Source organism: Lepus europaeus, chromosome 7, assembly GCF_033115175.1.
Source record: "Lepus europaeus isolate LE1 chromosome 7, mLepTim1.pri, whole genome shotgun sequence".
Lineage (NCBI taxonomy): Eukaryota > Metazoa > Chordata > Mammalia > Lagomorpha > Leporidae > Lepus > Lepus europaeus.
The window spans coordinates 8,333,473-8,342,729 of record NC_084833.1 but is presented as its reverse complement, the minus strand read 5'-3'; the positions used below and the strand labels follow the sequence as shown (position 1 = coordinate 8,342,729).

The 9,257-nt window shown below is 56.3% G+C and overlaps 1 protein-coding gene across 2 annotated transcripts; it reads right to left on the bottom strand.

The window, feature by feature from the left end:
• Nucleotides 1–1,205: 1,205 nt before the first annotated feature.
• SLC22A6 (solute carrier family 22 member 6) lies at nucleotides 1,206–9,257 on the bottom strand. Of its 2 annotated transcripts, none has more exons than XM_062197821.1 (10): nucleotides 8,889–9,257; nucleotides 8,054–8,157; nucleotides 7,621–7,775; nucleotides 5,952–6,120; nucleotides 5,361–5,484; nucleotides 5,109–5,224; nucleotides 3,195–3,409; nucleotides 2,946–3,054; nucleotides 1,554–1,757; nucleotides 1,206–1,293 (listed from the first exon to the last, which is right to left on the bottom strand). In XM_062197821.1, exons 1-10 carry the CDS (start codon nucleotides 9,255–9,257, stop codon nucleotides 1,206–1,208), a joined length of 1,653 nt encoding a protein of 550 aa, XP_062053805.1. The 2 variants fall into 2 exon arrangements, with proteins under 2 accessions (XP_062053805.1, XP_062053806.1); XM_062197822.1 differs by having other exon boundaries at nucleotides 1,554–1,625.

The following is a 9,257-nucleotide window of genomic DNA, read 5'->3' as shown; positions in this document are numbered from 1 at the left end:
GAACGTTGTGAGCATGGAGACGAGGGATTCACAGGAGGAGTCAGAGCATGTCAGAGTTGCTGGCAGGGTTTTGGGGCAGGGGTAAGGCATTTCGCTGGTCTCGCAGATCCTGCAGGTGGCAGGCTGAGGGGACTGCTGTGCTGTGCTGTGAGTGGGTGGCTCAGCTGTGCTTGTCCACTGGCACACAGCCTGCAAACCTTCTCCCTGCTGCCCAGGAAAAGCCCACATCCCTCAGGCCGTACACACTGCCTTCCAGGTGGGACCCTAGGACTCAGAGTGAGACAGGGGAGGTGGGCTGGAGAGCCCCCTGGAAAAACCACAGGCCTTGCAAGAGAGTCCACAGCAGAGCAGGCAGGACCACTTCCTGGAAGGCCCAGCTGGGTCAGAGCTGAACCCACCGTTATCCATCTCACCTCGTGCCACACCTGGAGCCTTGGGGTTCTCCCGTGGAGCTAGCACTCCTGTGCTCCCCAAGAACCTCCAGGGCACCGTGGACCCATGAGATGGCTGAGGGCCACCGGCCCCAGCCCTGCTGTGATTGCTCAGCCAGCACTGCCCCCATGGCTGACCTTGAAGGGGCACCTGGGTGGGTGTCCCTGGCCTGGAGCAGGGACACGGGACTGGAAGGTGGGACACTAGCCCTGCTTCTGCACACCTGGGACGCACATTCTGGCGCCAGGCTGGATTCTAACCCGGACTCCACAATTTACTAGTGTGTGAACTTGGGCAGTTTACCTAACACTCCTCCTGTGTGCCTTGATTTCCCAATCTGTAAAACGGGGAATAACAGTAGTCCCTACCCCTAGAAGTCTCCAGCGAGAACAGAGGGAGTTAATGTATGCAGAAGGGGCGGGGCATCTGGTATTTACCTATAACTCACAGAAAGATTATTCAAATAGCTCGAGGAAGGAGAAGACAGGGAAAGAGGCTGGAGAAGGGGCTGAGATCGGTCTTTTCTATTCGTCTGGCACAGGGCGGGAGGGTGGGGAAGGAACTGCATGACGAGACGCTGTACACAGTCAGAGTTTTTAATGATGTGGCCTTGGTGGGGTCTGTTTGGGGAGGGTGAACCCTTGCGGGGCACTTCCTGAGCCATAGCCCCACACTGGAGCCCCCACCCCCTTGCTTCTGCTCCTTGAGTGGGTGGCCAGGTGCCTGCAGGACCCTTACTCCATTTGCGGCTTGGAGGGGCCCCTCTGCAGTCTTCAGAGTCCATTCTTCTCTTGTACTGAGGCCTGGAGAGGGACCATCTGCTTCTGTTGCTCCTGCTGCTGTCGCCTTGGTTTCCCTCTCCTCCTGGGGAGCAGGGGAGAAGAACAGTGATACTCTGAGTATGTAGCCCCAGGCCTTGGCTGGAAGTCAGGGCCTTCCCAGGGACTGCCACTCCGCTGTCCCCAGCCACCTGCTGTCTGCCCAGAATGTCTGTGGGCTCCAGGAAGAATCATAGCTAACCAGGGACAAAAGGAAAAGGTCTGGGCTTGTGTCTCAACACCAGTCCACCCTGGGTCTGTGACCTGGGGTAGGTCCCTGCTTCTCTCTACAGGGAGTCCTACCTGCTCTCCAGTTCCTGCACTGTGTCCGGTAGAGGCTGTCCCAGGGTCTCTGGCAGGAGGGCAGTGGCAGCGCTGGCGGCCACAGGGACAGCGCCGTAGATGAAGAGAGGCAGGGAGGGGTAGAGCTCGGAGGTCATGCTCACCAGTGGGCTCACGATGCTGCCCACTCGAGCCATGGTGCTGCCCATACCCAAGCCTGTCTGCCTGTGGGCTCATGGAGGGTGGTGTTGGTTAGAATTCCGGCTTGAATGCTGAGTGCTGGCCACACTGGGAGGAGGGACATCCCCTGGTGTTCCCCCGCCATTTGCTTCGAAAACCCATCTGGCATTTGCTTTGGTGTTTCTCAAAAAGGGAAGTTAGGAAGGGCTCTAGGTGGAGAATGGGGGTTCTGAGTTTGAATTTGTCTCTGCCCTTAACTTGCTGTGTGGTCTTGGGCAAAGGCCCTTTCCCTCTCCGGGCCTCAGTTTTCTTGGCTGTCAAATAAGGCGGTTGAATTAGACCAATAGTTCTCAAATCACCTGGAGTTTTGAATCACAGTTGCCCCAGCTCCACATAAGCCTCTTGGATTAGGATCCCCAGAGTCCATGCTAAGAACATGCTAAGTGTACGTTAGGAACATTCCCTATGAGGGAAGGGGTTAAAAACATTGACTCAGAAGACAAACTACTTGGTAGTCAAAGGCAAACGTCATCTCTTACCACTAGCTCTGTGATCTTGGAAAAGTCAGTTAACCTCGGTGTGCCTCCGTTGTCACATGTGTTAGGTGGGAATAATGATAGAAGTTCCCTTATTGACATGCTATCAAGGGTTGAATGGGCTGGTGTTTGTGAAAGGTTTCATATGGTTCCAGGCACATAATAAGTGCTTTATTCTCTTGTTCTCTCTCCTGAAGTCTCATAGGGTCACAGGACCCCTCAGGGTTCTCATTCCAAGCAGCTGAGAGAAGCCCTACATTTCTTTGATATCCAATGTGACTTTTGATCCCAGTTTTAAATGTTCTTTCTTGTTTCTCCATATGGTGCCCCCCCCCCCCCCCCAGCTTGGCACCACCAACGCCATGTTTGCCTACACTGCTGGGCTGTTCTACCTGCATGCTGGGAGTCTGGTTTGCTCCACTTGTTTTAGAGGGAGAAGTTGTGATTGGTGGTAGCTTCTAATTTGTGCATCTGTTGCCTCTGAGATGTGTTTCCTGGATGGCCCAACTGGTGGCTCTTTTTGAAATTTTCTTGTAGGGGTAGCTAAAGGCTTAGCATACAACCACACCTGTGCTAGCTAGGCCTTGTGGCGTGTGTTGAGTGGCTACTGGATGCCTTGCAGTGATGAATTTGAGGAGGGAGTCTTTGGGCTAGGCTGGAAGGGTGGGTCTGAGCCCCGCTCTTAGCTCCCACTCACCGGATCATCGTAGGGTACAGCTCCCCGGTGTACAGGAAGATGCAGTTGAAGGAGGAGGCCAGACAACCCTTTCCCAGAACAGCGAGGGCGGTCCGGACGATGGACTGGTCTAGAAAGGAGGGGACAGCAGGAGCCTGGGAGTCGGGGCTTGGAGGAGTGGGCCTCCCCCTCTCCCTCCCTTCTGAGATGTTGGGTAATATCTGAAAATGGAGCTGAGGGGGAGGGGCGCAGGTGCCCATGGGTGCTCACCCCGGGGTATCACCCCGTTCACCAGAATGCAGATGCCGGCCAGCAGCAGCGAGGCCATCTGGGCGGGCCGGCGACCCAGGGAGTTGATGACGAGGAAGCACACAAGCTTGGCAGGCAGGTCCACGGCGCCAAAAATCACTTGGATTAGGTAGATGCTGACCCCAAAGCCCTGCAGGTCCATGACCAACCCGTAGTAGGCAAAGCTGGTGGCAAACCTAGGGGGAAGGAGCAGGAGGAGAGGGATGGAGAGTGTTAGGGAGGCTTAAAGGGAGCTACATTGGGTACCTTGCTTAAGGGGCAGGAGTTTTCCTTGGCTAATGTTTCTTCAGGCATTTGACTACACATTTAAATTGCACAGTTTAATTTTCCAATCTTCCAATAAATAGAGTCCCCAATGTGTTAGGGGATTTTCATTTAGTGGCTATTTAGTGGGATTTACATGCTTTTATTTATTTATTTTAGTAATTTATTTAATTCGGCCAGCGCCATGGCTCAATAGGCTAATCCTCTGCCTTGCGGCGCCGGCACACCGGGTTCTAGTCCCGGTCGGGGCGCCGGATTCTGTCCCGGTTGCCCCTCTTCCAGGCCAGCTCTCTGCTATGGCCCAGGAGTGCAGTGGAGGATGGCCCAAGTCTTTGGGCCCTGCACCCCATGGGAGACCAGGAGAAGCACCTGGCTCCTGGCTTCGGATCAGCACAATGTGCCGGCTGCAGCGCGCCAGCCGCGGCGGCCATTGGAGGGTGAACCAACGGCAAAGGAAGACCTTTCTCTCTGTCTCTGTCTCTCTCTCTCTCACTGTCCACTCTGCCTGTCAAAAAAAAAAAAAAAAAGAAATTTATTTAATTTATTTGAAAGACAGAGAGGCAGAGAGAGAGAGAGAGAGAGAGAGGTCCTTCATCCAATGGTTCACTACCCAAATGGCTGCAATGGCTGGAGCTGAGCTGATCCAAAGCCAGAAGCTAGGAGCTTCCTCCAGGTCTCCCATGTGGGTGCAGGGGCCCAAGGACTTGGACCAATTTCTGCTGCCTTTCCAGGCGCATTAGCAGGGAACTGGATGGGAAATGGAGCAGCCAGGACTTGAACCAGTGCCCATATGGGATGCTGGCGCTGCAGGCTGGGGCCCTAAACCTAACCATGGGGCACCACAGCACCAGCCCCCATGGTTTTAGTCTTATCTGTTGATGCCAGACTGAGGGAGGGCAGGTGGACACCCAAGCCTTGTCTTGAGGGCCAAGGTGTTGGGGGCTGCAAGGACTTTCTGGGACCAGTCCATGGTTCTGGGATGAATGTTGTGCTTCTTAAGATGTCACAAGCCCACAAAAGGAAGCTCGAGTGACTAGATAGCACCCACACCTGAGAGAAAACCCCAGACTAGAGGCATAGAACGTGTTGCCCAGCTTGGTCCTGCTGAGCACACCTCTTGACTGTCATGGGGTTGCTGTGGTGGTGGAAGGAGGGTGGTGCAGGAGACGACAGTGGGGAGTATTGCACAAGGTGAGTGGAATGTTTGGGTTATATCAACCGCAGGCCAAGTGTACTTAGGGATTTGAGGTTTGGTCATCTTATTGCCTGTGCCTGTGTTTCTGGAAGGTACCTCCAAGCTTGTAAATCCTCTGAATGCTTAGCAGGCCAGATAGGTCTCTGTCTTTAGGGTATAAGCCTGTTGACTCTGGAGGCTGTGGACCCTCCAGAGGTGTTTCCATATCGTAACAGTGTTAGTGAAAGGATGAGATGGGGCAGCTGATGTCCACTGGTGCCCAAGGCTGCAGGGCCCGAGGTGGGATCAGTGCCCCTCAGGGCAGTTCCGCTCAAGGCTCGTCCCTCTCTTTCACCCTTTGCCTCCACCCCCTCCCCGGCCAGCCTTTTGTCTCTTGGTCGGCCTGCCTGCCCGTCTGTCAGTCTGCCCAGGCCTACCACAGCAGGGAGAGGCAGAGGAAGAGGTGGCGGAGGGCAGGGCAGCGCAGCAACTCCATGGCTGAGGCCTGGCCTTTGCTCATTGTCAGTTCCTTCTGCAGATTCGTCCGGAGCACCTGTGGGACAGGCAGGGGTCAGGACTTGGCTCCTCCCAACCTAACCCTAATTCAGAGAGGCCTCCTGTTTCCTGGGACTGGGGTTTGGGGGTGGAGTCCTGGTGGGGTGTCACGGGAGGTCTTGGGGGGGTCTCACCTCCATACTCAACTTGGTCCCCTCTTCCTGCTTCCCGTTGATCCAGGCCACTTTCTGCAAGGCCTTCAGGGTGAGGTCCAGTCTCCCAGAGGTGGAGTACCAGCGCGCAGATTCAATGAAGAACCTGGAAGCAGGGGAGGGGTGGAGATAGGCACAGATGGCCTCGATTGCAGTCAGCAGGCCTGGGGCAGGGGCTGGGCTTTCCGGGGGAGGGCAGTGGGCTTGTCACATTGCACTCTGCAGGACCACAAGGTGGTGCCCAGCTTGGCGGTCCACTCATTCCTCAACTCAGAGGCTCAGCTCTGGGGTGCTGAGTAGGGGAGCAGGGCGGGTGGTCTGCAGTATGAAGGAAGTCGGAGGACTGGACACCCTGGCGGAAGCCTCCCCACAGCCTTGGTTTCCCCATCTGTTCCGTTGAGGCTGTGGACTGGGTTTGACCTTCTGTAGTTCTGTGGGATGGGGGCTGTGTGTGCTCTGGGAGAAAGCTCTGGGAGAGCAGTGTCTCTCACTCAGTGTCATGCAGGAAGGCTCCTGGCTCCTGTCCTTTGCAACCTCCCTGTGACACTGCCTCTCACCCTGGGCCCCACATACCAGGAATAGACAAAGAAGGCGAAAAAAGGCACGGAGACCAACAGCTGCAGGTAGCGCCAGTGGGGCACAGCGTAGGCCACACCGGCCAGGAGGAACTGCCCCGTGCTGTAGACGTAGCCAGCCAAGGTACCCACGTAGGCCCGCGTGTGGATGGGCATCCACTCCACGTCTGCAAGGAGGGTGGGGGGTGGTGCAGCTAATGGCGCTGCTGGGCTGCTGGAGACCCCTCCTCCCTCCAGACCTTGGCTCATCCCACAGCCCTGTGGAAGATGCAGCAAGCCAGGCTGGGGGAGAGGGAGTCTGGGGGGAGGCAGTGATGGGAGAGCGTTCAGAGTCCCCCCCGGAATATGTGCCTTCTACACTCCTACTGGGTTTTCTTCCCATCTGCTGTTCTGGCTAGAGTCCCCTTCCCCTTAAGAGTGTCTCCGGCTGCTCTGCAGTGACCGTTGCTCTGGTCTTTCTTAGCACAGGGCTGGATTCCACCCTTGGTGACCAAAGCAGCTTAGAGGAAACATCCATGTGTGAGCTCCGCCCCCCCCCCCCCCCCCCCCCCACCTCCCCTCTGCTGTGATCTGAAGGGGCTGAGCTCCTTCCTGGTGCGATCCTGGTTCAACTCCTGGGGCAGGGACTTGGATTCTTAGACTGGACTTTGGGGCTGGGTTTCTTGGGCATCCTGTCCTGGCTGCAGCCCAGTCTCAGGTCTCCTTTAGTTTGGAGAATACCAGATCCTTGAATTCCTTTCTGGGTCTTGAGGGATGACCTGCCATCAATCTTTTCCTTTCTCCCCAACCTCAGGTTCCTTATCTGAGAAATGGGAGGAACCAGGTATCTAAGGGACACACTTGGATGGCCCATGGACAGACCATACTCAGTCCAAAAATGTGTTTGTTTCCATGCTGCTGGCTCACCCCATGTTTAGAAATATCAAAACATCTGGGGCTGGCGTTGTCGGGTAGTGGGTAAAAGCCATCTGCAGTGCCAGTATCCCATATGGGACCAGTTTGAGTCCTGGCTGCTCCACTTCCCATCCAGCTCCCTGCTAATGTACCTTGGAAAGCAGCAGAAGATGGCCCAAGTCCTTGGGACCCTGCACCCACTTAGGAGACCCAGAAAAAGCTCCTGGCTCCTGGCTCCTGATCAGCCCAGCTCCGGCCATTGTGACCATTTGGGAAGTGAACCAGCAGATGGAAGACCTCTCTCTCTCTCTCTCCCTCTCTGCTTCTCCTTCTCTGTAACTCTGCCTTTCAGATAAATAGGTAAATTATTAAAAAGAAAGGAAATATCAAAACATTTTCAAAGTAGGATATTTTACATTGATCGAAGAGGAAAGGGAAAAAAATGTGACAACCCTGGGACCGCTGTTGAGGCAGCGCAGTATCTGTGTGTCTCTGGGTCCTTTGGGTACAGTCCTCACCCCTCCCTGCTTCAGTCACCTGCGTGACCTGGAGACTCTCACAGTGGAGTTTGCAATCTCGCTTTTAAATGAGGGGCCAGGGTGGCCTGAGCCTGAGCAGAAGGTTGCTGTACTGGCTGGAAGGGCAGAGCCAAGGGCAGAGCCAAGGGCAGGGTAAGGCAGGCAGGCTGGGGAGGGGTGGGCTGGGCCAGGAGCCTGGGAGGGGGCGGGGCTTGTGGTGAAAAGGGGAGTGGGCAGCTGAGCAGCGTCTCTCACTCAGTGTCATGCAGTTGAGGGCGATGCCGGCCAGGGACATGCCCGAGAGGAGCCGGAAGGTGCAGTAGACGGTGAAGTTGGGTGAGAAGGCTGCGCAGGTCCCTGACACGGCCGTCTGCAGGTAGTTCAGGATCAACACCTTGCGGCGGCCCAGCCTGTTAGGGGAAGGAAGATCTGCAGCAGGGCCCAGGGCTAGGGGCGGTGGGGGAGGGGGAGGTCCAGGCTGGGCCATCAGAGCTGTGCCCGCCTGGGTGATGCCTTGCGCTTGGGGGTAAGGGGTCGATGGAGGAATTGTAGAGCGTTATGGGGCTGGGGCCACAAGTCCTCAAACCATCCCTGGCTGGAAATGCCAACCTCCCTCCAGGACCCCCCCCCCCACTCCGATCCCAGTGCAGGGGACCCCCCACAATCCCTGCCTAGCCCCAAGACTGACCTGTCTGCCAGGTAGCCGAACACCATGGCTCCAACCAGCACCCCTGCCATGTACAAGGACTGGCCCAGCTGGCGTAAGGCCCTGTGAGAGCACACGAGGTCCCACTGTGGGGGGAGGGCAATGGTCAGGCGAGCCGAGCCAGGCATAGGGAGCCCTCCACCCTCCAGCAGTCCGTGCCCACCTCTGTCTGTGACACTGCCCTTTGCTGTTTCCTCCCTGGCTGGTTCTAGAGCTGGGAGCTTTTTTTTTTTTTTTTTTTTTTTTTTTTTTTTTAAAGACTCTGCAGCTCTCACATCAACTTTCTTTCCGCCACCCCCCACCCCCAGCACAAAGTCTGCATCATGAATACCTTTCTTCCTCTTCCCATCTTGGCCCCTGGAGGATTTGAGACAGACTGTGTGTATGTGTGTGGTGTGTGCTGTACTTGTGGGATAGCATGTGAGTGTGGTGTGTGTGTGTGTGTAGCTGTCTCCCGGGGAAGGCAGAGTTTGGATGCCACATGAAGTGAAGGAGCCCCAGGGACATTTGGCCTATCGGTTAAGACACTACATCGGGACACCTGCACCCATGTCAGCATGCCTGGGTTCGAGTCCTGGGTTCACTCCTGAGTCCAGCTTCCTGCTAATGTGAACATTGGGAGGCAACAGGTGATGGCTCAAGTAGTGGGGTCCCTGCCTCCCACATGGGAGACCTGGATTGAGTTCCTGTCTCCAGGCTTCAGCTTGGCCCAGGCCAGGCACCGTGGGCATTTAAGGAGTGAACCTGCAGATGGGAGCTATGTCTATCTGTCTGTCTCTTTCTCAAATAAACAAAATAAAAATAAAAAAAACCTCACCTCGGTCACGATGGTGGAAGGGAAGGTGCTGTTGTCGTAGATCCAGCCATCGGTGCAGGGCTCTGTGGTCCCCGTGCCATTGGCTTCTGTGCCGTTGAGAAAGGGAGGTCTCTCCTGGGGGGAGGTGAAGCGGAGGCAGGACTCGGGCCGCCCCTGCGTGTCCCGGGGAAGCCAGGCCTGCAGCCCCCCGTCCTTGCTGAGGTTGGCATGGGCAGGCGGGCGGCAGTGGTGGGTGGGGATGGCGGCGGTGAAGTTCTGCAGGGTGTTGTGGGAGGCCATCAGGAGCAGGGGGAGCACCACCAGGGTGACCTGGATCCGCTGGAAGCGGCCGACGCCCCCCACCTGCTTCAGGAGGTCATTGAAGGCCAT